At 40.3% G+C, this 27,573-nt stretch overlaps 1 protein-coding gene and 1 long non-coding RNA gene across 4 annotated transcripts; one reads left to right on the top strand and one right to left on the bottom strand.

Annotated features, from left to right (window-relative positions):
* Positions 1 to 424: 424 nt before the first annotated feature.
* Positions 425 to 26,053, top strand: LOC142949964 (glycine receptor subunit beta-like). The gene is made up of 11 exons (XM_076091863.1): positions 425 to 443; positions 4,777 to 4,900; positions 16,748 to 16,854; positions 18,734 to 18,801; positions 19,058 to 19,284; positions 19,886 to 19,968; positions 21,628 to 21,765; positions 22,255 to 22,407; positions 24,528 to 24,676; positions 25,482 to 25,640; positions 25,760 to 26,053. Exons 1-11 carry the CDS (start codon positions 425 to 427, stop codon positions 26,051 to 26,053), a joined length of 1,521 nt encoding a protein of 506 aa, XP_075947978.1.
* LOC142949401 (uncharacterized) lies at positions 9,492 to 13,413 on the bottom strand. 3 transcript variants are annotated; one of them, XR_012954029.1, is made up of 6 exons: positions 13,379 to 13,413; positions 11,879 to 12,444; positions 11,621 to 11,782; positions 11,451 to 11,537; positions 10,112 to 10,426; positions 9,492 to 10,008 (listed from the first exon to the last, which is right to left on the bottom strand). It is a non-coding gene; the product is annotated as an uncharacterized LOC142949401 (long non-coding RNA). The 3 variants fall into 3 exon arrangements; XR_012954028.1 differs by having other exon boundaries at positions 9,492 to 10,426; positions 11,879 to 12,144; positions 12,395 to 12,444; XR_012954027.1 differs by having other exon boundaries at positions 9,492 to 10,426.
* Positions 26,054 to 27,573: the final 1,520 nt, after the last annotated feature.

Here is a 27,573-nt window from a genome sequence, read left to right as displayed (position 1 = left end):
CAAACACGCTCCTGCCAGATCCCAACATCATCATATAGTAATAAATAGAGACAAGGAGAAGCAAATATATAAATAGCTAATTTCTGACATTACATCAGTAACCACGTCCCTATAAATGTATCAAAAATATAGGTAAGAATAATACAGTACTTGGTACCTATGGTGATGGTTTACACACTATTAATAAAGAACTTTCAGTAATTCTGTTAATAAGAGAGAAGAGTCAATAATAGTACTGTGCTGCTTTCCCCTTGACAGGCCCAGAGGAAGGAGAAAAGGATGATAAATCACTGCACATAAAGGAACACACACAGGACAGCACAGCAGAGAGAGGGGGAGAGAGGGGGGGAGAGAGAGAGGACATACAGCCAGGCTACAGCGTCTCAGTGACTAACCACGGACTCCCTGTACTGCAGCAGAAATAATGATTTGGCACTCTAGAGGTAAGAATCAAAGACATATGCAATGTCACTTTCCGTCTCTTACTGGTCTATGCATCGTGCGGCGGAGTGTGTGTGTGTGTGCAGGAAAGAGAGAGAGAGCAATACAGATCTTGTTACCTCAGACTGAAGGACAATTCCTAGGGTTTTGCTGTCCTGTGCTTCTGTGCATGTAAGTGTAACAGCCTATTTTGTGCCTATGTGTGTGGAGTGCATTACATTTAAATGACTTGTCACAGTTTTCCTGCTATGAGAAAGAGTCTGAAGGTATGTGTGTGACAATTGTGCATTATTAAGCTGTGTCATTGAATCTTGACAGTGAATTCTAATGCCGCAGTCCAGCCCCCCCTCCTCCTCCAACCCATACTCTCTAGTCCTCTCGCTGTCCCTCTCTCTATCCCACTAGCTTCTCTCACTATGATTCTGCAAGTCGGGGTAATAGACTGTACAAACATCTTGTGCCCTAACCAGAGAAAACGTTGCGTTTAGTATAGACTTTTGCACAGTAAATTAAATAACAAAAGGTGTATATTGAACGAGACAGTGATTTATGTTTAGCCGCCATCTAGAGGGTAACTGCGCAACATAAAAGTTATGAACACCATTCCCTCCTCGGTCCCAATCCAAAGTCTTAATACTGAATTGCAGTGTTGGAAAAATGATGTATTATTTCAACTCAAATAACTTACACTAACAATAAACTAAAACAATATTACTTAGGTTAAACCAAGGCTAAAACAACAACAAAAATAATCTATCTGCTGGCTAACCTTAACTGACACGTCAGGAGACCGAGGACAGTACAACGCTGCTGTCAAACTGCCATACACCCAAGCATTTTAAAAAGTCCGAAGGTGATGGATGGACTAGTAAGCAGCAGACACACCGCAGGCTGAACCCACGACTCCAGCCAGTCAGAAAGAGGCAACAAAATTCACAGCAGATCCTCAAAAAAAAGACTCACGAAAACACAACCACACAAAACACAATCACATTTCAAAATCCCGCTGGGGCCGTAATAGGCGGGGGTTGGGTGAATCTTATGTAAATCAGCTTTATTGGCCAAGTATGTTCGCACATACGTATGTACACATATACTTACATCCATAAATACTGAATAGGTACACTATACATAAACTGGATGGATGTACAGTATTTGTAAAGATGATGTCCAAGATTATGTGTAAAGATTTCTTTATACTGTATATAGACTGAGTTGCACAAAATAAAACAAAAACAAATTGTGCATTTAAAAACTCCAAAAAAACCATATATATATATTAGTGCTGGGCAACTTAACACGTTATTATCGTATTAACGCATTAATTAATTAACGGCAACAATTATTTTATCGTGCGTTAACGCAGTTGTTTTTTTAAATGCCAGCAAATCACCCAAACAAACAGTGGAGGGAGGCTTCGGAAGATTACGTTGGATGCAGCGTGTGGGAGAAGTATAGATAAACAAAAGCAAGACAAGCTAACAAATACCACAGCGAAGTGGATAGCTACAACTGCAGGCCGATTAGTATTGTGGAAGATGTCGGTCTGAGGAACGTTCTTAGGATCGCAACAAATGACGGCACGTATGAGCACAGATATATGTGCAAGAAATATAACTGCTACTGTGTAAAGGGAATACTGCTGTTAAAAAGCACCTTATTTGTTTAAAGTGTTTGCAAACCAAATGTTATTGCCCTTTTGTTCATATAGCAGTACTTTTAAAATAAAAGTGCGCAATACACTACATTTGAATTCATTATTGAACTTTGCGCATAACAATGCGATTAATCGCAAAAAAATCATGCGATTAAAAATTGTAATCGTTACCCAGCACTAATATATATATATATGATCTATAATGGCAGCAGTGAATATTTTATTGTAAGAAGTTCGTTTTGAATAATGGCATAATGGCTGAAGTCCCCTTAAAATTTGATTGAGCATTGTAATTAGTCTGGAGTCTCAAATGTGCATCTAAAAGGGCCAGGGTTTACCAAGCCAGCAGACTGGTCATGTCCGCGCAAGGCAATGTCGCAGTTTCTACAAAGTGTTATACAGGTTATAATTCTGACGCAGTGGTGGCTGGTGGTGGACCTCTGAACTTTTGTAACTTGGCGAGTTTTGTAACTAATCTTACTGATTTGCTCTTACAGTGTGCTGAATTAACATAATCATACGACATGGTGAAATAACCTTTGGGTCCAATAATTGAGGACTGCTTTAATGTAATATCCTATTCATTTAGAAGAAGTAACAACCAATGGAGAAACTCCCGCCGACCAATGGTTTTACCTCATGAGTCCCTTACTCATTGACAGACTTTTGTGAAGCCAAAAAAAGCCACAAAAAAAAACGAATTAGATTAATAATATAATATGATAACACCACCATATCATAGCAGTCATATTTTGACAACATTCAAACTACAATGGTTAAGCTGCAATGTGTAATAAATAATTACAACCCCTGTCCATGGTTAGAACACATAATGAATAGTAACATTGTTATACATGTGACATGAGCAAATAAATTACAACATTTACATTGCATCACAATTATTTTACATGTGCTAAATTGGGGGAGAAGAATCAGATGTATACTAACAACACAAACACCACCACAATTACTTACACTCAGAAGCTGGAATTCCTGCCTCACAACACACAAATTAACTACACGAAACATTACAATCCTGCCGCATCGGTTACAATTTTCGTGAGCTGAAACGAACTAGAAACATAAAACTTGACCCAATAACTGGAATGATTTGCTTGTGCTTCTTAAGGAATGTTACTCCAATCGGCCACAAAGTGGCACTGTAATTACCAACCCACAAATATGTTATTTGAAAGACCTTCACATTGTAAGTCAGATTGTTATGAATTTTGTCACAAATGTCCAGCTCAATATGCTCTACTAAAGATCTGACTTTATAAATCAATTTTGCACCATTTTAGATTTTTTAAAATCTTTTCCATGAATGGTTAGGAGTACTTCAAAACTGTTTGCATGAAATACATGAAAAGACACAGTAAATTAAAAATGGGCGACTTCTGGTTGGGCGGAGCTGATGAAAGCCAATGGGAAATATGTCAGAAATTATGAGAGCAATGTGTGTACCTAATTTCTTGAATGTCTGAGCAACTATGTCCCAACTAAGGCCTTCCACACATTAGGGGGTGTGTAAACACACATGAACCCAAACACTGTATATTCTCACAATCTTTTTTTTGTAAGAAATAATTACCAGTTTGAACATGGGTGCAAAGATTCATCAGTTTTTGTGCATCCTTAAGTCTTCAAACATAGGTCACAGTAATGAAAAGTAATCCAACATGGCATATCGATAACCTGTTGATGAGAGCAATGATCCCAACAAATTCTGTGAATTTCCCTCTTGGAGGAATCACGAAGAATTCCATACCTATAAAGCGTCGGATTTGTTGGAGGATTATGACAACTAAATGTAATTCAATTCAATTCAATTCAATTTATTTTTGTATAGCCCAAAATCACAAATTACAAATTTGCCTCAGAGGGCTTTACAATATGTACACATTTGACATCCTCTTGTCCCAGGACCCTCACATCGGAACAGGAAAAACTCCCCCAAAAAACCCTTTAACGGGGAGAAAAGAGGAAGAAACCTGTGGGAGAGCAACAGAGGAGGGATCCCTCTCCCAGGATGGACAGAAGTGCAATAGATGTCATGTGTAGAACAGGATAGTGAATTACAACACATTCAATGTAATTACAGCACATTCAATGTATGACAGAACCACGGCAGGAGGCAAGACCTGGTCCAGGTATAACCAGGAACCTGTGAGGCAAGAAAGCACAGAGACTCTGGTGAAGAAGCAGGTCAATAATGTGCATTAATGGTATCGGTAATATGAAATAGGAATGCGAGTAATAATAAAAGTGATATTTAGCAATTGGAGTCAGCAGGGCCATGGTAGGAGGAAGGACCAGGGTCCAGATGAAACCAATTGTAATGAATCCAATAAACCCTGTAGGAGGAGTTTAAAAATGTAAATCAAAAAAAAAATCAAAAGGGCTGACTTCTGGTTGGGCCGCACTAATAATCTCTACAAAAAAATAGGTTCTTTCCGCTTTCAGTGCCAGGGACCTTTCAGCTCTGCAATTTTGTGCTCAGGCCCTAATCATTTCTACACAAACAATAGTTTCCTTGTAGTTTCAGCGCCAGTGACCAAGTCAGTAAAGGGGTCTTTAAAGTCGGCAGAGTTGCCACAGTTGCCAACATTGTTATGGTTATTGTTTAATTGTATGTTACAGGTAGCATTTGTTCAGGGCAGCGTTTTACTCTGTTCTAGGTACCATGGCTGCTGGATTCAGGCCGATGATCTTGCTACTGTTGCTGTTGTGTTGTTGGAAACTGACCACAGGCAAAGAAGGAAAATCCAGGGGAAAGAAAGGCAAACAAGTCGTCTGTCCATCGTAAGTAAATATACTGTATTCTCCAAATTCATCCTTTCTCAATTACCAATAACACTCAATATGCTGCCATTACTAGCAACATTATCCTCACAATTTGTCATCATTCCGTGACCCCACCAGGTCACATTATCCATATAGATTTGGTTTTTTTTAAAGTGCAAGTACATTACATATGCTTCGTTATTCTTTGTGCACAATAATAATTCTACCGATACAGAGAGAAATGTGTTTAACAATTTGTATTGTTATTTTATCTTGATGTTTTCTGCTGTATGATAATATGCATAATGTTCATGTTTTTGCTGTGCACACATAATGTTTGTGTTGCATCCGTTTTTAGAACACTCTGCACTCTTGTTACATTTCTATTGGTGACTTATTCTAATAATTAGATATGGTTAAAAAATGGAACGTGAACAGTTGCAACAACAACAATAACAATCTGGCATTGCCATGTCTGGCGAGACCAAATCAATATTGCCAAGTATTGCAGTACAACAGATAGATAGTTCTTGATTCAGGACTAATAGGAATGGTACCAAAACAATGCGAATGAATGTTGGAGTCGGGTGTCTGGTGGGAGAGTCTGAGGGCCTCTGGTGGATAGATGGTGAATGGAAGTGCAGTAGCCTGGGGGAAGTGGGAATGTGGCTGGAGGGAGGAATAACAAGGCAGAGGTTGTGACAAATTTGTAAAGCACTTTTAGAAACATGGGTTACAAAGTGCTTCACAAATCCATAAAAACAACATAAAAGTGTAGTGATTCCGGGTTCTGACCCTTTTTTTGCGCAACAGAAGGAAGCAGCATAATTGCCAACTAACCCTTAAGCCGCAGGCAGCAGCAAGGGGGTTCATGGTCACCTCGGTTGGTTTTATTCAGTCTTAAGAAGGACTGAGACCAATCACACGTGTGTTTCATCATGACAATGTATGCAGCCTGTCTGTAAATGCACAACCAGCCATATGTCTTGGCATGATAGAGACATGTTTCAACAGCTCCATACACCATATCCAGCAAGTGTGTTGATGTTGGGACAAACTGTCATTGATTTATGGCCAAATTTGCGCTTGTCCCTTGCAAGTTGTAGGGAGCGTCGATAACCCATCCCAATGAAACAGAAACTCTCTGCTGAGTGGATTGATGCCTCCCTCTAGTGTGTAGGACAAATGGATAATGGGTTATGAAGGGGGGCAGGGATAACCAACACCGATGAAACAGGATCTCTCGCCTGAGTCGAACGATGCCTCCCACAAGTGTCTACGACAAACAGCCACAGCAAAGTCGTTCTACGAAAACTCAAGATTTTAATAACTTTTTATCATAAGTCTTTAAAATGTACTGATCAAATTAATTCTGTAGGAGAAGTTCGTTAAAGTACACCACATGTGAAAGGCAAAACATGGCCTTAAATATATTCAAAACGGACAACTTCCTGTTGGGTTCATGGTACCTTTTGTACGTCTCCACATGTTACATATGCCTACCAAATTTCACACCAGGTCATTTTGCCGGGGCTTAAGCCTCGAATGTTTATAGTACAGTCGAGTTACCAAGACCGCAATGCCACGGCAATGCTGTTCCATGAAACCTCAAAAGCATTGCAATTTAGTATTTTGAAGGTCTTTATTGTCTGAATTAGTGTAAAAGGTGAAGGAGAGGGATGGCACTCAGCTTCAGCTATAAGACACAATTAGTTTATTAAGCAACACAATTTTAGGATGCCACCAAATTTTGGAGAAATAGGGAAAACTTTAAAATTTGATTTTAATCAATTCAGTCTCGACATGGTGTATAGTGACTTATAATTTAATATACACACAAATTAAATGATCAAGTCCTTTCTAAAGGAAATATTTATTGAACTATTGACTACACCCTAAACTAGGGGAGAGCCGGTAGGAAACTAACGCAGGACCAAAGTAACACGGGACAGAGGTAACGTGACAATTTTCAAGTCAACACGTACATCACGCAACACTTAGCAGAACTGTGAAAAATCAAGTGGCCTTGTCATGCTGTTGTGGTGTTTTCCCAGGAAAGCTGTTCTGTATCACAGAAAGTAAATTCACTAAAGCTTAAGTTTATTGTTTCACGTGTTATGATTGACTGATTTGTTTGTACTTTATCAAATCACGAAGTTTTGCATGTCAGCGTTAATCACCATTTCAGCAAGTCAGGTTAAACTGTCAGTAGTCATTTCCGGGACGAAAGTAATGGATGTTTCTTTAGACCCTCTGCAATAAGAACTAGTGTTTATTTCGCACTGCCGCTACTGTGGTCAAACTGTGTGTTACAGCATTTCTCTTTGGCAACTCAGCATTTTGGATCCTGTGGGATGTCATTAGTAGTTTGCTTGGATTGTATTCTTCCATCTCTCACTCCGGGAACAGTTTTCATTGGCTCCCCCGGTATCTTTGGACCTGGTTGTCAACAACGTGGAGGTTCGGCTTGAACCTTTTTCTTTATCTCCCTCTCTCTCTCCCGCTGAGAGAGAGCTATAGGGGTCATTATGGCATCCTTGCCAGTCTCAAAATCTCTTTTCATTTTAGAGTCTGTTCTTTTAAAGTCTTTTTCTCTTTATAGTTGCTGGAATAAGCTTTCATCACGTTGGTGCATGACAGGTTGGAGCTGCTGATACAGTTCGCAGTAGTCGACGGGTCTGGAACACAAGATCAGAACAAGAGGTGTTTGATCCTGGGCTGGCTGACGCTTCTCTGTGGAGTTTGCATATTCTCCCTGTGTTAGCGTGAGTTTCCAAGGGTTCTCCGGCTTTCTCCCACAGTTCAAAGACCTGCAGCTTTGGTTAATTGATGCTTCTTAATTGCCCATAGGTGTGAATGTGAGTGTGAATGGTTGTCAGCCCTGTGCGCCCTGTCCAGGGTGCGTAGCCTGCCTTCGCCCAATGTCAGCTGGCACCTACTCCAGCTCTTCAATTAGCGGTTACAGATAATGGATAGATGGATATTTCAAAGTTCATTCAGAACGGTTGGCTTTGCCGATAATTTTGTCCTGTAGCAAAAAAGGCCTATGCAACACCTTGGACATGGGCCTCGTTGGCGTAGATGCAATTTGAGTTGAAGAATCACAAGATCATCGGAATAAACTGTGCGTTCCAGAATCTTTTCATAAACTGGTCCAAGTGGCTTACGTAGAACCATTCTGAGATCTCCAATAGGCACTCGTGGCTATTGGAGATTAATCTGACAACTGTTGCAGATCTCCTCCCAATACTAAAACAATATGAAGGAACTGGAGAAAGACTAAGGGCTGACAATTGTCAGCACACTGTGTGTTTTGTCTCATGTCAGCTCTTGTAAGTCGCTAGGAGGTGGATGTGTCAGAGGTGTCCGGACCAACAGAGATGGAGGAGGATGTTGGATGTGTCCAGACAGGAGAAGATGAAGGAGGGGTGCGAATGAACTACTCAAAACAACACAATTTATTAGAGAGCCGGGTCGTCTTTCAATCGGGGTATCGGCGGTTCAATCCCAGGCTCCTCCCGTCTATGTCGATGTGTCCTTCGGCAATAGAAGTTGATCAAATCGCTCCCGAAGGCTGTGCCATCTGTTTGAATTATTTAGTTCTAGTGGGCAGGTGGCACCTTGCATGGTAGCCCCTGCTGCCATGCAAGGTGTCACAGGAGTGTCTTGTTCAGGTCGTACCTTCTTTGTATTATCACCAACATTTATTATGCCCAACAATGTCTCATCACGTTCAGGCCTGGCATACAGAAAAATAATCAGTCAGCAGTTAGGACCCTTCGCTCTCATTTTAAACGGTTGATAGAATGAAAAATTCAGCTATTTGAGGTTTAATTCATAATTAATCTCTGTATTTGTGTCTGTACCTCTGTGTTATCCCAGTTATGGCAACAATGACTGACATTTTCAGACACAGAAACACAGGTATTTGTGATTACCTGATAAAAGCCATATCAGTTTCTGCTTGTTTCTGATTGGTGCATTGCTCTTAAGTCTTTTTGGGACCTTTCTCTGTACTTTTTTAATTTCTAACAGATTTAAACCTATAGATGTTTCAGATGTATAACTTCCTCTTTCTCGCTCTCACACACACACACACACACACACACACACACACTGACAGGCACACTTTCATTCAACTTTATAATATTAAGCTTCTCTATCAAATTGCCTATTGCACTGTAAAAAAAATCCATGTGGTTCAACTTAAAAACGTAAGTACAATTGCTGCCTTAAACTTTCAAGTCAAGTCAAATTGGATTTACAATTTGTTTCAACTCATCACTTTGAGTTTACTTTAGCTTTGGATTGCTCTTTGTAAGTTCACATTAATGTATAGTATGAGTTTATTCAACTTAGCAAAATGAGTGAAAAAGATATACAACTTATCATCATGCATTCTGTTCACTTGACCAAATAAGTGGTTTCAATTTAGCAAAATGAGTGAAAAAGATATATAACTTATTATCATGCATTCTGTTCACTTGTCCCAACTAGTGATTTCAACTCACATATTTTAGTTAGAAGGAAGTCTTGACATTACTTTCCTAGTTAAAATGACCTAAAAGTATGAGTCGTTTCAAATGACTAGTTATAAGAAAACACCATGTCTTGAGGCAAAAATCAAATTTATTTTCTTGCATTAAAATAGTTTACATTAAAACATGCAGATCGCCAACAACTTCCATACTGTAGTTAAACAGAATATTCACAAAAAGTTCCACCTCAGCAGAGAATAACCTTAAAGTCACTGTATATTTAAACATTAACATACAAATCTCCAAGACCAACCGTAAACAAATGAGTGTCCAAGTTGTAGGATTTAGTGGTATCTACTGACGAATGAACTGAATAACCCTCCACTCACTCGTCCCTTTCCAAGCATGGTTGAGAACTACAGCGGCCTTCAGGTAACGTAACACAAACCAAACACTGTCCATTCTGGGCTACTTCAGAAACATAGCAGACTCCGTGCTCATTCTAATGTATCAAAAACACAACATTCATATTTTCAGGTTATTATATATTAAAGAAAACACATACATATACACATACATATTATATTCCAATTTCTGGAATAAAAGAGTGGGTGTGCGTTCTAGTGAGAGACTGCACTGAATGTGTAACTGTATGAAAAAAAAGAAAAAGAACAATGAGCACAATTTTAACAGGACCAACTGACAGGATTTAGCAAATCTTGAGTCCTTTTCTGTCTTTTACAATTTGTACCTCAGGAGTTTGTTTCTCAATCCATGTACTCTTGCAGAGGCTTGTTCTGGTTTGATCTTCATCACCACTCGCTGGAGAAATTCGAAGGAATACTTCATGGCTTGTGGATACTCAAGATTCACAGAGTATATAATGCCCATAAGCATGGCAAAGCTGCATGGCACATCTTTCATGTTATGGAGCACAATTGTCTCCTCGACCACAACTGCGACGTTGAAGACCTCGCCTGGAACTGCATCCCGTTCCGGACCTTCGTAGCCTATCAGAAGGCCAACTTGCATCCCCTTCATGGCTGCATCCAGTCTCACCATGAGCCTTGAAAAGCAGAAATAATAGTGTTTGACCTTTTACATCTTTAAGTACATATGCTCTACAAGCAGTGAGGGAAAGTAATTAAGTGCATTTACTCAAGTACTCCACTTAAGTATAATTTTGAGGTACTTATACTGTACTTGATTATTTTATGTTACTTTCTACTTCTACTCCACTAAATCTTAGAGGTAAATATTGTACTTTTCACTCCATATATTTAGTTACCAGTCACTTTACAGATTCGTATTCAGTGTGGCTTTGTAGCACAAAGGCAGTAAAACTGCCTGTGCCAAAGCACACTGTATATAATCCATAGAGCTTAATCATAATAATAATAATAATAATAATAATCTTTATCCATTAAGTTTGGCGAGCTTCTCCTCACACAGCGTTGCCAACACCTGCGCAAAAAATACATCAAAACGTGCGGCCTGATCGGGAGTCGTGTGCTAAGTATTTTTTAGAGAGAATCACCCAGCGGTTTTCCCGAAAAACTGAGCAAAATTTCTCCATTCACTTGAATGGGGTTTCGGCGTGAAGAGAGCTAAAAAAAACACTTAACTTTGGGCCCATATTGACTAGCCACATCAACGCATTCGACAGTCTTATCTTTCTATGCAGGTCCTGCATTATTTTGAATGCAGGACTTACACTTGTAACAGTATTTCTTCCACCACTGTCTTCAAGGCTAATTCATGTCACTAAAATTGTTCTTCGGATGTTCGCAAACTCCTTTCTATTTATCTATGTACAGCCTGTGCTCAAATTGAGGGTGACTTTCCTGCTCTAGTAGAGAGGCAACAAACTTCTTACTGTCATCATACAACCTATAGGACATGTTATTCCATCTTCACATGACTACACAACGATGCCGACTTTGCCGTTGAGGTCATTTAAAAAAGAAAAGAAAAGAAAATTCAGATTCCTCAATGCATCAGAGGGCCTACATAATATCTGACAACACAATTATGTTAAAATCTATACACGTAACCACAGTTTTGCATTAAGGAAATACATAATGTCTTACGTCACACATCCTGATGACGTCTGATGGATCTTCGGATATGTAATGTGGCAGGCCAAGCAAAGCAGCAGTCCTCCTTTCATTTGTGTCCTACAAGACCGAGAAATATGCAGTGAGATGACAATGTTGTAGCACACATAGCATCAATTTACAAATAATCAGCAACCCCTTACATCTTTCTCAAGACAGTTCAAAATGTCTTTGAGTGCCTGCTTCTTTCCAGACATGGTTGCAGCTTTGTAGACCTCCAGCAGTCTTGGGACCAGGCCATCAAGTCCGTCAAGAAAACACTCGAGAAGGTCTGTGGTGACGACTCTCTTGAATTCTGCCCTTATCTGAGGAGACGCAAACAGATAGTAAATACTAGTCAAACAACATTTCTGAATAGGACACGCAGTTTACACAGTATGACAAGCAGTGTGACTGCCTACCTGTCTCTCAAGGAACAGAGCTGGCCATCTGGAAAGGACCTCTGCGACGAGTGGCTGATCTCCAATAATCTCTTTTCGGCGCTGGGAACGTAGCTGTCATCAGGTGTTCCACCAGCTGGTGATCAGGGTCTTTGTTAAGCATTTCCACCTCCAACATCTTTCGCTTTTCCTCCATGTTTTCAGAACTCTGTCCTTCTGGTGGATCTGGACAGTAGTTGACCTCACCTTTCTTTGACTTCTTAACACGTTTCCCCTTTGCAAATGTCCTTTTAAATGAAGGAAATTGTTTTATCTTGCTTGGTGCTGAAAAATTACAAAGTTCACAGCGAATTTTAGCAACTGGACTGGTTACTTCCTTGTGCTCCTTTATATGCTGCGTAAATTCCACATGGGATTAGAGATATGTTAGACAGTTTGGGTATATACAGCTGAAACCCCGTCTTCCACGTCCATGATTGTCTTTGTAATGACTCACAATTGTTTTTTCATTGTATGAGGCAAAACTGCAGAACTTACAACTCCACTTCATCAACAGCAACCAAACTCAATGAATGAACCATCAGCACCTGAAACACAGAAAATCAATCAATATAACATGATATAGCAAAACCTTTAGTCATATGAACGGCAAACTTCATTTAAGAGAGTAAAATGCACACAATAGCCACAGAACAATGAGCTTCTAATCAATTTATGATCTTAGGATACGAGGTAGTTTCCATAACCTATGGTGAGTTTTTTTTAATTAACAAAATCATAAGAAACTGAGGGAATTCATGAGCAGGAATGACATTAAAATAACTTGACCCGTGGTGGAAAGCCCTGTGGTGGGGGAGATTTTAAAAAAAGCTAGAGTGGCGCGAACACAGATAGCTCGCTAAAGTACGCTACTAGCTAACTAGCTAGCGAGCTAATTATCTTCAAAACCATGTAGGTTAAGCTACACCATGTGCGCCGAGTTACTTAGCTAGTTCCCGTTTTCGAGCGGCCGTGTTTAGCCAAAAGCAGTTTAAGAAGCCAGCCAGCAGAAATTTAAACTGATTAAAATATTCAATTTAATTAGGTTTCAAATGTACTAACTTAGCTACTGACATTTTAGCCAGACAACAAATAGTCCATAAGCTTACCGTAGCCAACTGTCTGTAGACCGCCATGTTGCTAAACGTCGGCTAAGTTACATTGAGAAGCTGCCCAAAAACATTAGCTTATTTAAATTACTTTTTTCTAAATGCCCTCTGAAACATTCTTGATAGGACTTCGTATACTATTGTTCATTAACCTTATATCGTGTTCGGGTCCAATTAGATCGGTTATGAGGATTTACACGGCTCAAATGTGACCATTAAAAACGAACTTATACGCTAGACTGTTTGCCATATTGGACCAACTGCATTACACTTTAAGCGTTATGCATTTACAGACAATATAATAACATGACAGCAGATACTTTCTATACATTTACGAATTGGGTTGACTGATATTGCTGACGCATCCACTCACCTCACTTCGCCTTTGTCCTTCCGAGCCGTGCGCCGCTTGTCAATGGTCGGTTGGTTGACGTTCATCGTCTCGCTGGCTAACCATATTCATCCGCCGCTTGGTTCGCTGAACCGACGTACTGCGTGGTCAGGTTCAGGTCACGTTCGTGATCCGGCTGCCAAAACGTATTGGTCCGCCGCGTGGCTTAGGTTAGTTCGCCGTCTGGTATTTACATAGGTTGGTGACGCAGCTGAGCAGACAGACAGCTTGCGACCTGCTGCGGCACCCACCTGTCACTCAAAGCGGCCACGCTCTCAATTATGCATAACTTTCAGCCTCAATATAATTGAAATGTATTAGTTATATACAAGTCACCTCTGTACAGTTCATGAAGGGGCAAATTAACTGAAGAGACCAAGAAGATACGTTTTTTTGTAGCAAGCTGTATGCATTTGTATTTCTGCTTAGAAGTTAGACAATTTAACATGGGGTCCTATGGAAATTGAATCGCTTTTAAAGCCTCAAGTGGCCGTTTGAGGAACTGCAGTTATTGGCACTTGTTTTTGACTGTTAGACATAGCCATACTTATAACTCACAGTATTCAGTTAATTTAACTTCTTGAAATTTACATTTCATTGAACTGGCTTAAATACCTGAGTTGGAGTACCGAAAACTTATACAATTGAGTTCAAATTGTATAAATCATCATGATAAGTTGAAGTAAATGACAGAAAGAAGTTAACATGACTTATTGTTCAAATCCTTTTTTACAGTGTGGTATGATCGATCAGAAACCTATTTTGCCACAGAAACACTTGATTCTCATCAGATGATTACACCTCCATCAGTGTCTCCTTGTCTGTGAAAAGCAGTGGAAGAATGTAGCTAAGCTAAATATTAAGCTTATTTCTCTCTTAAGCTTGTATTAAACTTTTTCAAATATTGTGCTTTTAATCGCCATTTCTTAAAAATGTTCAGCCCTTTTAGATAATCCATCTTAACTTCCAGCTTTGACAGTATTATACATTTTAGCTTCCAGCTTTTCCAGCTTCTTTCGGCAATGCATCAACCAGGTAACAGGAGCTCACAGTGGCGGCTGAATTTTCAAAAGCCTGAAATGGTAATAGGAGTTTATAGGAGCGCTGGATTTAATAAATAAAAGACACCAGTTGGTAATCGTAGTTTACCAGGGGGCCCAGACGTAGCTGATTTTTCCAAATAAAAATACATTTCTCGCAGGGTTCATTTTCAAAATAATAGCCCAAATGGTAAAATGTGTTTACCGTGGCCTGGACAAGGCTGGATTCCAAAATAAGGCTATAACCCTATGCACAGCACACTGACTACAATCCTGCAGGCTTCATATTCATCTAATTATTCTTCTTCCGTATGGATTTTCGGCACACTACTCTCAGAGTAGGAACAGCCATGCCATGGCGGCCATTTAACATGATTACAACAAACAACAAGCTATTGTAACTCGACTGTAGTTGGTCAAGTCTCCCCCAAACTTAACATGCTTCATAACAGTCCAGGCCTGAGGACACATGCCATCGTTGACTCATGAGTCATATCACCTGGCAACAGGAAATCAGAGTTATGTGACAAACTTTATCCGATTTACATTGAATTTTGATTGTGTGATCTCCACTTGGTCCAGAGCAACATAATTTATGTTAAGCGCATGTATACCTTCAGTAATACCGATCAATAATCAATAAACAGCTATTCTTAGACTACAATAACAAGCAGCTAGGACCGCTACAACTGCAATAAACAAGCACAAGCAAGCATGTGTATGGCATGTGTATGGCATGTGTGGGCGCATGTGTGCGTGTGTGTGTGTGAAAAGGAGCGAGAGGAGCAAGAGGAAGCGAGATGGCGGATGTGACCACGTTAGTTGCTGCGTCATGTGAAAGTCCCTGATGGCGGACGGGAGACCGAAAGTTAACAAAGAGATAAGAAACAACGTGGTTTCCAAGTCTGTGATAATGGCATGGAGTCATCGCGAGTCTATGAGGTGTATGTGTGGATGGCTATAGGAGTGTGTGTGTGTGTGTGTAGGTGTGGGTGAGTAAAAAGTGAGAGAGAAAAGCCTTCAAAGCAAAGAGCATTCTTACTGGGGCTGAAAGACACAATAGCAGTTCTTTATCACTCAGAAGCGCAAACTTGGGTTCGTTGGCCAAGGCCCTGGTCCTTGAACTGATAAGATGCAGCTCACTGAAGCTAACACAAGCAGGGGCCTACAGCGTGGGACAACTCAATCAATGTTAAAGTGATAAACACTGAAACACGGAGCAAGTCCAATAATTGAGGTAGTCTCAACGGAGCATTAAACGGGACTCAGCAGTTCGTCAAATTCACAACACACAGAAAAGCTTACTGTAAGTTTACTGTAATAAGGCTTACGGTAAACACACCATCATTAACCTATCCCAGCCCAGACAGGAACTCTCCTGAGTTTCTGTGGACCTCCTCCAACGGGAAGCCAGGATCTAAATTCAAACTAAATCTTACACTCAGGTGAGACCTGCAAAATCTTACTGAAGGGTTTTGGCTTTGTCCAATTGGTTAGACTTCTGGCTCTCCATGTCGGCTTCAAAAAACACTAAAGGCTTCATAGGTAAACTATGCCCTGGCTTCAAATATATGAATACAAATTCAACAATTACATAAGGCAGCGCTGGGTAACAGTAATATCGGAGGAAACATGGCATTATGTATGGTAAACCCAGTCTTCTTCTACTAACTGTTTTTTAGAGATTTCTGCTGAAAAAATCTGACTAATTTTATTATCAAAAGTCCAAATTTAGTGGGTCTCAGCACTCCTTCTGCAGGGAGTGTGGGACGGTTTCGGCGGACCACGTCTTGTCCATATGTACTTGTTTGTACCTTGGAAATATCCTATGGGACTCAGTAAAAGCAACACATAGTTTTGAAGACTTTATGGCTGCTAGTAAAAACAATTACAAAGTGCTGGGTCCAGAGTTCCTCCATTGCCCTTCTTGTCAATGCAATCAACTCTATCTGCTCATTGGAAAAAAATTCTTTGACTCTTAGACTTCATACTGACAAATTATGTTATTTATTTAAAAAGATAGTCTTGATGATTTCTAGTGCTAATGTCCTTATTCGGAAGTCACTGTGGTATATATATATATAATATATATATATATTATATATATATATATATAAATACCACTAAAAACCAATATCTGTTTGCCAGATTTTGCTATTTTTCGAGCCAAGCAAAAAATAGGACAGTTAGTGCTTTGCTATGTTGTTGGGCACCTTATGACAATATTTTGTCAAATGCACTCCACCAAAAGCTTACTATACTTCCAGTGTTTCAAATTTCGTTGTTAATCATTTTCATTCCAATTTAACAGCGAGTTGTCCGCAGAAGACTTGGCCCAGGTCCCTCCTAACTCCACCTCCAACATCTTGAACCGTCTGATGGTCAGTTATGACCCAAGAATAAGGCCTAACTTTCAAGGTAATGCCACAAACTATACAGGTAAGTAGTGAGAAACATTTTGTTTTTGGAAAGATGGTGGCCACACAGGACCAAATAGTATGTCTGTGTGCCCATCCAGAATCATAATATATTTTTTATTAAAGGATGGGTACTCAGTTATTTTACATCTGGGTACATGACTATTGTTTTAAGACAGACTTAAACCACTTCAATGCATGAATAACTATGATCCAATAGTCCATTCTGTATTAACATACTTTAAGTATATGTTGATCTTGTGTTGTGTTGATGTTTTACTTGATTTCAAATAGTGTCAAGTGTATCTCTCTATCATCTGTTGCTGTCTGCCTGTCTTTCTCTCTCTAAAGAGTTTTTACCAACACATTCTCATCACAACTCCTCACATACTGACGATGGGACGTTTAATATCACTCTCTAGCGCACCAGGTAGCCAAGCGTGTCAAACTTGGCAGTAAACACACAGTTAACGTGAATTCAAACAAAAACACTTGCTTAGGTAGAGGCAAGAAACCACTAAGTAAGGTTTAGGACAAAACAAGTGAGCACGTTTATGACAGTGGCAATGCAATACTGATGCCTCTATATGACCTACATAAGTAAACAAGACCATCATAGAGTAGAAGCTATTCATGGATGGCAAATTTCTATGTTGTTATTCCTAATACCTATTACTTATTCATTCGTGCCAAGGGTTCGTATTCCAACAAAATCACCCAGGCTCACCAGAACCTCCTTCAGCTCAGTCCAGCAGTGATGAGCCCACTGCGGATAGACCCAAATCCGTATCCGCTGCGGTTGGAGCTCTCTCCGGAGGTGGAGGGCAATATCAGTATCGGGTATTGGGTCTAAATCCGTGCTCATACTCATACTCGTACGAGTGAAACTACTTTTAAGCAATGTGAAGTTGACTTCTTGCCAGTTGAGCCTAATAAGGAATCCAGCTGCAACTATAACCCGCTGCACAAGCAGATTAAGTCCATCATTTAATGCCAGCTGCGTGTCCGCCTGGCATTCTCTGTCAGGGTTTTTGCTAGTGAATTGAAAGCCCGGCGTAACGTTAGATTGTCTGCTCAAACGAGAGTTGGTGTTGATGAGTATGAAGTTAGCAGTAATGTTATAGCAAGTTGTGAATGTAGCATTGCAGTGTGTGTTCAGTTTACATGTCGGTGAATCAATTCTACAACACATCAAGGACCGTGAGGAGACACGGATAAGTGTCCATGTCTTGCTTGTCAGCCAGAGTTTTGTTCAGCTTTTCTTATTTTTAATATTTCTTTTAACTGTTTTACTGATAGCACATTTATTGACATCCCCACTGCAAACTATGCTGTGTTTGTATCAGAAAAAAAATTTGTTAAAATGTCAGCAACGGCATCTTGTTCTCCATTTAATTTGTTCCAGTCAGAAAAATGTTTTCAAAATCATTGTTAGAACTGTAATGGTGTAATGTAGTACTCATATCAATACAAGGTATCGGCAAGTACCCAAATGTCAGTATTTGATGTATGTATATGTGATAACAATATATAACCTTATATGTAACATATTTGGCAACATCACTCTTGATATAGGGCCATATATGTCATATATTACATTCCCGTTTGGGCTAATAGATCCTTGACTTAATACTTGTGGCAGAAAAGATTGCTGGAGGATAGCACGTTTCCAAACCCGGGTAGCTCCACAATGGAAGATGGGGCACTTTCAAGTGCTACCACTGTATGTACCTTCAGTGTATCCATGTGGAATTTCCTCCTGGAGAAGGTGTTTCCTCAAATGTATACATTAAGTCATTAGCATCTGATCAGGACGGATATATGTCTGTTTTACATGGAATAGAACAGTCTGGTTTCATATTACTTCTTGTGTGTTTCAGGTATCCCAGTTGAGTCCCGGGTGAACATCTTCATAAACAGCTTTGGGTCCATCCAGGAGACCACTATGGTGACACATACACCACAGACACACTTAGTGGTTTTTAAAATTATATTTGGTTTAAAATTAAAAATAATGTTTTCTTAATTTGGGTAAACCAAACGTTTTACAGTGGTTAAAACATGGTAATACTATTACTAGTATTAATAACATTGTAGTAATAGCAGTAGATGTACACGTAGTAGTGTGAGTGGCAGCAGAATAATTAGCAGGAGCAGCAGGAAACATGGTGACATTTATCAATGCAACATCTGTCTCTCTACAGGACTACAGAGTCAACATATTTCTCCGTCAGAGATGGAATGACCCTCGCCTACGACTTCCGACTGACTTCAAGAGTGACTCCCTTACTATTGACCCCAACATGTTCCAGTGTTTGTGGAAACCAGACCTTTTCTTTGCTAATGAGAAAAACGCAAACTTCCACGATGTCACGCAGGACAACATTCTGCTCTTCATCTTCCGGAACGGAGATATCTTAATCAGTATGAGGTACGCGCACATATTTTTCATCCCCAGGACCCATGACTTACTTTGTAGCGTTTTTTGCTTGAAGCAGATTTGATAAATAATCAAAATATGTAACAGTTATTAAAAACTAAAATATGAATCAATCATAAACCCATGATTTGTATAAGAAGGGGGTCTTATAGTTGATAAATTGGTTTGAGTGTCAAGATCGGCCCCAAGTTGTTGTATCTTCTCTGCTGTGAGTCTATCCAGGCACATGTCCAACCACCTAGTGACCTGGAAGAAGTTTATGAGTTCAAATTGAAATTCTAGGTTAAAGATTTTTTCGTCATTTCAGTTTCTATCATCTTTCCATCATAATCTGAAACATCCTTCATGCTTTAAATAGCTTCACTCCCAGCCACAGAGCCGCTGCTTTTGCATTTAACCGCTGGCGTCTTTCATAATTACCACATGTCATGTTGGTGTGTTGGCTGGTGGGTCCACAACTTTGGTCCGGAAATAAAATATCAACATCGAAAACAACTATTGAAAGGATTGCCATGGAATTTGACTCCTATTTTCTTAACTTTTCACCTCGTGCTATCATCAGGTCAAAAGGTGTGTGTGTTTCTGTGTGCAGGCTGTCGGTGACTCTGTCTTGTCCCTTGGATCTTCAACTCTTCCCAATGGACACACAGCGGTGTAAGATGCAGCTGGAGAGCTGTGAGTGCACACACACACACACACACACACACACACACACACACACACACAATGTTTGATATTCACAGGTAGTGAAACAGCTTTTGACAGGTATTAAAGTCAACTGTAGCCATTCTAAAAGTCAGGATAAGGGCATTTGATTACTTTGACACCTGGCTGATGTAAGCCAAGTTAGATTTCCTGTCGTACAGAAAAACTAGCCACCTTTCACAGTCATCCTACAATAAATCACCAGCACTTCAGTGTCTCTCTGCGAATGGGATTGTGTTTCATGAAGAGTGAATTGATCTGAAAAACATGACAGTATACAGGTGTTACAGTAGTAACCCATTTCTTTCTGCCACTTTGCTGCTGCACGGCACTTTATACCTTGCATGAATGCTGAAAGATCAAAGCTAGCATAACAGTCACTTCTCCAGAACAATGACATTAAATACAAAAGTGTCTTGGGGTCATGCTCTTAATGCAACAGGAAGTTGGCCATTTTTTATTTTGTGTGAGTTTCTTGAGTATTTTTGTCCATTTCCACGTGCTGTACTCTAATGAACTTCTCCAAGGGAATTCTTAATGACACGATTTTGCCATTAAAAAACAAGTTGTTGTAACTCAACTGTACTTGGTCAACTCAAGAAAGGTCAACTAACTAGCGGGGATCCCCGGCGTCTATTTAATCTAGGGCAACCACTCAGAAGCTATCGTCTGTGGATAAATGGCATTCTATTATTGTAAAGTAAACTACCCAGCAGTATACAAAGTAATTCAATTCAGCTCCACCTTTACTACCACATTAATGTGTTGAACACATGCCGTGGCCTCTGACAGCATGGTGCTTTCAGTAGGTAAGTTATGAGGTCTCAGTTAGGTGTGCTTTCCTGTTTACTTTTGGCATTCAAGAGTTTTATTAAGAAACACAACTTGTCCCTTGTACAAGCTGCAAATGGCTTTTCCCAAAGACTTTAATACAGTCAATAACGGTTATTAAATATCAAATATCGGTAGGTTGCTCAGTTGAATAAGCATGCCCATTTCCGATGCCCACACAATAGTTTATGGTCAGAAGTGAAGGGGTGAAAGTTGGAGTGGGTGAAGACAGAGAATCTGTTGTACGGTCTGTCACCAATATGCAGCAACAGGAAAACAAAGTTGAAAAAACTGAGAAAAGGGCAAAACATCCGTCCATTATCTGTAACCTCTTATCCTATTCAGGTTCGTGGGGGGCTGAAGTTGATCCCAGCTGCCATTAGGGCGAAGACAGGGTACATCCTGGACAGGACGCCAGGCTTTCAAGAGTGCTGTTACATAGAGACAGACAACCATTCACGCTCACATTCACATCCACGGGCATCAATTAACCCAACCTGCATGTCTCTGGACTGTGGAAGCTTGAGAACACAGACAAGCTGACACGGGGGAGAACATGCAAACTCCAAACAAAATGGCCGGTCAGACTGCCTTTTAAACCCGGGCCCCTCTCGCTGTGAGGCATGAGTGCTAACTATCACACCACCGTGCCAAAGGGCAAAACAAAGAGAGTTTAAAAATACATTTAAAAAATCAGCATATACTGTAGAGATAATGTGTGTTTTAAAACTAATGTCTTGTGACTAAAGGTGTTGATGCTGAACATAAAGATTGTTCATTTTCATTTGTATGTTTTAGTTGGCTACACCACCAGTGATCTGGTGTTCATGTGGCAGTCTGACCCAGTTCAGATGGATGAAATTGCTCTCCCTCAGTTCGACATTAAACAAGAGGACATAATATATGGAAACTGCACAAAATACTATCAAGGAACAGGTTAGTATGTATTGATCATATCATTATAACCATTAACATAAGCCTGCATTTAGCCACTGCAAAGCAAACGGTTAACCCTTTACTGCCTTAACTGTTACATTATATTTTACGTTCATATTTTATCATTTATTTATAATATTACATTTTATTTTTTATTTTAACATTTCATAATTTTGGTATATTACTGGAAGGTAATATGGTAACACAAATGCAGCATTTAAAAACATTGCATGCAAAACTATTGCCCCTTTATGAATGTATTCATAGTGCTGCATTTAAAAAATATATATACGTGATTTGATTAATTCAAGTGACACAATCAAAATGTGTTTTATAGTCTCTGTCTTGATTGGCTCAGTGGGTAGTAAAGGGGAGTTAAGGGTACATATGAGGTTAGTCTTCTACACGCTCCATCGTCTATAGTTTAGCTTTTGGCTAATCCACCAGAGAGATTGTTGTATGCATTACTTATTCTCTGTCTGTTTCTAGGATACTACACCTGCGTTGAAGTGATCTTTACATTGCGTCGGCAGGTTGGTTTCTACTTGATGGGAATTTATGCGCCAACTCTGTTGCTTGTCGTTTTGTCCTGGTTATCGTTCTGGATCAACCCTGATGCCTCAGCTGCGAGGGTGCCATTGGGTGAGTACCACAGATATACACTTGACATGCTGTATTTGCATCAATTTATTAAGTATGCAATATTCAAATATTTACAGAAGTTATGCAGACTCACAGGTAGGTGAAATATCAGTATCAGTATCACTATCCTCACCGATATTTGCAAACAGGGACTGATATGCTGCTTTGGCTTTTTAAAGATCGTAACAGTGATGACAGACCTGGCTTTACAGGAACAGTGTTGTTCCTTTATTCCTTGTCTTCAGTCTTGATGGCCAGGTGATGTGGTGGTTCACTTTACACTGTAATCTGTAGGCTTTAGCTTCTAGGTCAATCTTTTTAACCTGTTTTTTGCTGCTGAACTTGTTCGACATCTTGGATTTGTTCTACAAATGCATATTGAGCCACTTTTGTCTGTCTTGCTTGTTCGTAGATAATAATTATTCAGGGAGTGCAGTTAGTGACCGTGTGGGCTCCGTGGTAATTCTGACAGCTTGGGCCCTCATAAAAAAAGAATTATGTGTCTGTGTTGCCTGTCAAATGGATTGTCATCCTGTCTTTGTGGACAAAGGAGACAAAGGTAATGATAGGGAAAGACAAGAGGAATCCAGGCTGAGGTGGTGCAGAGATCGTCCAAGCTCCTTTTACTGGTTGCCAAAGGCAGAACTTAATCTCTTCTTCTGTCAGGGCTGGGGGACTTAACGTTTTTGTGGGGATGTGCCACGTCCAATTTCCCTTCTGTAATACAGCTAGTGTGCCACTCTATTTCTGGAGGCAACATAAGCCCTCTTCAGACATAGAATAACAGCAGTGAGTTACACGCCGCATCACGGATGGATTTGACTTATTATGTTGTCAATCACGGGTGCAAGTAACGCTGCCCACACTTCTCTCAGTGAATTTTCGAATACGTTTTCGCTTCAGTTTCATCATTGTGTTATTCTAGAACAAATGAACTGCTGCCTGTTTTATAAAGTACAATGGTGGATAATTGTTCACATGCTGCGTTTTCCTGGATTCATTTATTCATCTGTTGGCTCAGTGAAAATTTGAAGAAGAAAAAAGAAATAGAGGGAATGTTGATGCATAGAAATGAGGAAGAAAAGTAATTTTTCGGACACAGCAATCAAGGTGCTTGTGGGTGAGGTGGACCCTGAACGTTTGTTCCCTCCTAATTCGTCCATTCATGTCGGCCTCACAGTGCCAGTGCATCCGTCCTGCAGCATTACGAACATTATGTAATATTAAGGCTCATCGGTGTACGGCGGCCAGACTGATTGCCTCCAAAACGATCGAGACAAACAGTGGTAACTTTCTAAATGTTCTCTAGGTGACACCATTGATCATGATCAGGACTGAAATTGAGGATATGGAGTGTATTGTTTGTGCGAGAGCAGTCATTGGCTGGGAAGCGGCGTACGCCTCTTTCAGGCCCCATTTTGTTTGTACACAAGGGTTGTAAATGAGACCCCTGTTTGTTTGTGTTTACCTCTTCTGTCCCTGTCGCACAACGAGGGGAAAAATTGTTTTTACTGAATAATATATGAGTAGAGTCCCCTCCTAAAATGTTCTCTTTCACATTGTTTCCTCGCTTATTAAACTGTTATTGTGCATGAGACATGAAGATTGAGACTTATTAGAGATTTATTGCGGTTATCTTAAAGGGCGTATCAAGAAATTGATTTATTCTCTGTGCAGCGTCTGGTGCTGCAATCTTTTGGTTAATCTTACAGCATTCAGTTCAGACTTGTGGTGTGCTGAAATGCTACCAGGGCGCTCCAGACATAAATATTTGATACATGGTCTTCACAGCAGATTATAGTGTGTATTGTTATAATTTATAACAATAGAAAATATTGCAAATATCGAATTTATTATTGATTTTCCCGAATTCTGCCCTCATCAGGAATTCATATTGGGCCATCAATCCATCGATTCATCAAACCACCCTTCCTTTATCATGCTATCCCACGATCTAGTTGATGGTAAATTACGTTGACATCATCACACTCATCATTGCTACAAACCCACCACCTTTTGCTCTCCCATCTAGGTAGAGTTACTTTGACACAAATGTCACTTATCTGGAAATAATCTTCCCACGTGGCGGCATTAATGTGTTAACATCTGTGTGTTTACAGGTATTCTCTCAGTACTCTCTCTGTCCAGTGAGAGTATGCTCTTGGCGTCAGAGCTACCAAAGGTTTCCTACGTAAAAGCCATCGATATCTGGCTCATTACCTGTCTACTTTTCGGGTTTTCATCACTGGTGGAATACGCTGTGGTGCAGGTCAGTTCTTACACACAAACGCACAACTGTACATGTACAGTACATCTCCGTACCCATCACTGGGTTAAAGGGTCTCGGATTATGTGAGAAGAATCGAGCAACAGTAGCGGTACACAACAGGGAAAAGTCCTCTATGACTCAGCATTAGGAGGTCTAGACAACAAATACTTTGTGGATGAGTGTTTTAAGGTTTGAGTGGTGACAACAGGTTTTGCCCAAAGACAGATGTAACTTATTGTATCCTGCGTCCTACGTTTATGATTATGAATTTATCGTAGACAGCATTACACAACGTTTATTAAGATTCTCTTAACTCACAAAACAGCATGATTCTTTAAGGGAGTCTGGGCATTTCCTCTGGTTGCAGTTTACTGTATTATTCAGTAAATTTGACGTGTTGATCATCAATAACATAGTGGACAGTGGACAAAACAGGACAGTGCAGAACTCCCCCATGCCACGTGATGGCAAGGTTTTTCGCCCCCTCCTCCATTCTTTTTGATACCATTAGCAAAGTTGATTTTGGAAATGTTTTTGCAGAAAATTTGATTAAAACAAATAACCTTACATCACATCACCTTACAGGACACACACTCAGAGTGGAGGAAAAGCTTTTGGACATCAAGTGATTGGAAATATCAAATGTCATCAGTATCTCTGTAGGCAAGCTGTGCCCGCGAAATTCACAAAATCCATCCACTGTCACTCTGTCCCCCCTCTCTATTTCCCACTACCTCCCCCCCCTCCTCTCTCTCTCTCTCTCTCTCTTACTCCCTGTGTTTCCCTCTCTTTCTCTTTTCTCTAGGTGATGCTGAACAGTCCCAGACGGATTGAGGAGGAGAAAGCCATAATGGCACAGAAAGAGAAAGACTTGCAAGAAAAAGAAGGAAAGATGGCAGCAAATAAAAAGAACAACACAGTGAATGGGACTGGTGGGACACCCATTCATGTCAACACTCTGCAGGTAAACACAACTCGGCCATATGGACCAGCTGTTCATTTCAATTTAATTGGCGAGAGTCAAACCATTTGACGACTCTTTCTTTAAAGTGAAACAATCAAATACTCTCTGTCTTTGACCAGGTGGTCGAAACTCGCTGTAAGAAAGTTTGCACCTCTAAGTCGGACCTTCGCGCCAATGACTTCAGCATCGTGGGATCCTTACCACGAGACTTTGAACTTTCAAACTTTGACTGTTATGGTAAAGCGGTCGAGGTGTTGGGGGCCCTCAAGGCCCAGAACAAAGCCAACAAGAAACCAGCGCCACCCAAAGCCGTCATACCTGCTGCCGCCAAACGCGTTGACCTCTATGCAAGGGCCCTCTTCCCCTTCTCCTTCCTCTTCTTCAATGTTGTCTACTGGTCTGTCTATCTGTGAGAGCGAGAATAATAGAGTACTGTTAAGAGGAAGTGGTTTGTATCCTGTAGTTCGTCACCATACTGATATTGAAACTACATTGAACTTGCAAATGACACAGCAAATATTAAATTGAACGTATACTATTTCAGAGCCATGTTTGCAGAGCTCCGGAGACCGCTGTGGTCCCTGGGAGTAACTGTATTCACCAAAACTACTGAACCTTGGGGATGTTCGCTTGAATCCCCTTTAAACCCAGGCATTAAGTAGGCACTGCATGTGTGTCTCTGTGTGATACAGCACAATGTATAAACTAAACCCCGCTGTGGTGACACCAAGACGCCTACACTGTGCATTAGACATACATGCTTTCTACTGGAAACACTTTGTGTGAAAGGTATAGAGCTCCAAAATGGCCAATACGACATTAGAAAATGAATGTAAGAATATACAAAGACGAAATAAATAGGTATATTGTAAAAAAGAGTAAAGCAATTCAATAAATCATTCCAAACATACGTCTATGTTATTTCATCATCACAACAGTCTCATGTATCATTTTTAAAGATTATTAGTGCCACCATGAGATACATCCTTTCGGTTCCGTGCATGAAGTATAATTCTTAAGCAATTGTGCTGATTGTGCTAATGCAAATGTATGTTGACGCATGTGAGATTCTTCTCCAATAGCTGATGCCGTCCTAACGCTGTTGACCTTTTTGCCTGTGTCATTGTCACATTGAACGAAGACATGCAATGCAGAGCACCAAGGCGTCAGCTTGTTTCATCATTCAACTTGTACAATCAGAATTGAGCAAGGACGCCGACAGCCGGAAGGAGAGACAGCTTCCCGTCACAGTCAAAGTTGTGCTTTGTGAACATGTTAGAGATGAAACTAGGAGGAAGACGAGGCGGATCCAGCTCCAGATATTTCAAAAGCAAACTCACCGACGGGCTAGCTTAACCGCAGCAGTCAATTGTGTCGGAGGGCATACGAACGCTGCTAATGGCTACGCCAATACCTCTGAATAACCTTTGGGTTGATTCCACACGGTTCTATTCAGAGAGTCTGTCCTCAGCCTTGCATGTGAAAACATGGCTCCATCTGCTGGATGAAGCGTGTTACTACACTAATTCTACAGGCATTGAGCTGGAATACAGTCCAGAGTCCTCCACCTAGACCAATGGGTTATGGTTTTATTTGAATGGGAACATGTATACGGGTCTGATTGATAGATTTCTTACAAAACAAAGCTGAAAATAATTGTATTTAGATGGAATTAATACCTATAGTAAATGATAAATTAACTTTAGCTTTTCTAGTGTTACGACCACTCCATTCCCACCCATTATTACACTGATGGAAGGGGCTACCATGCAAGGTGCCACCTGCCCATCAGAACTGTCTAACCATTCATACCCATTCATACACCGCAATTTGGGGTTAAGTGTCTTGCCCAAGGACACATCAAAATGGACGAGAGGAGCCGCGGATTAAACCCCTGATCCTCTGATTGAAGGACGACCCGCTCCACCACTGA

This window comes from Anarhichas minor, unplaced genomic scaffold, assembly GCF_050575085.1.
Source record: "Anarhichas minor isolate MPS153535 unplaced genomic scaffold, ASM5057508v1 ptg000014l, whole genome shotgun sequence".
In the NCBI taxonomy this organism is placed as follows: domain Eukaryota; kingdom Metazoa; phylum Chordata; class Actinopteri; order Perciformes; family Anarhichadidae; genus Anarhichas; species Anarhichas minor.
This window is presented reverse-complemented; position numbering and strand designations above follow the sequence as displayed.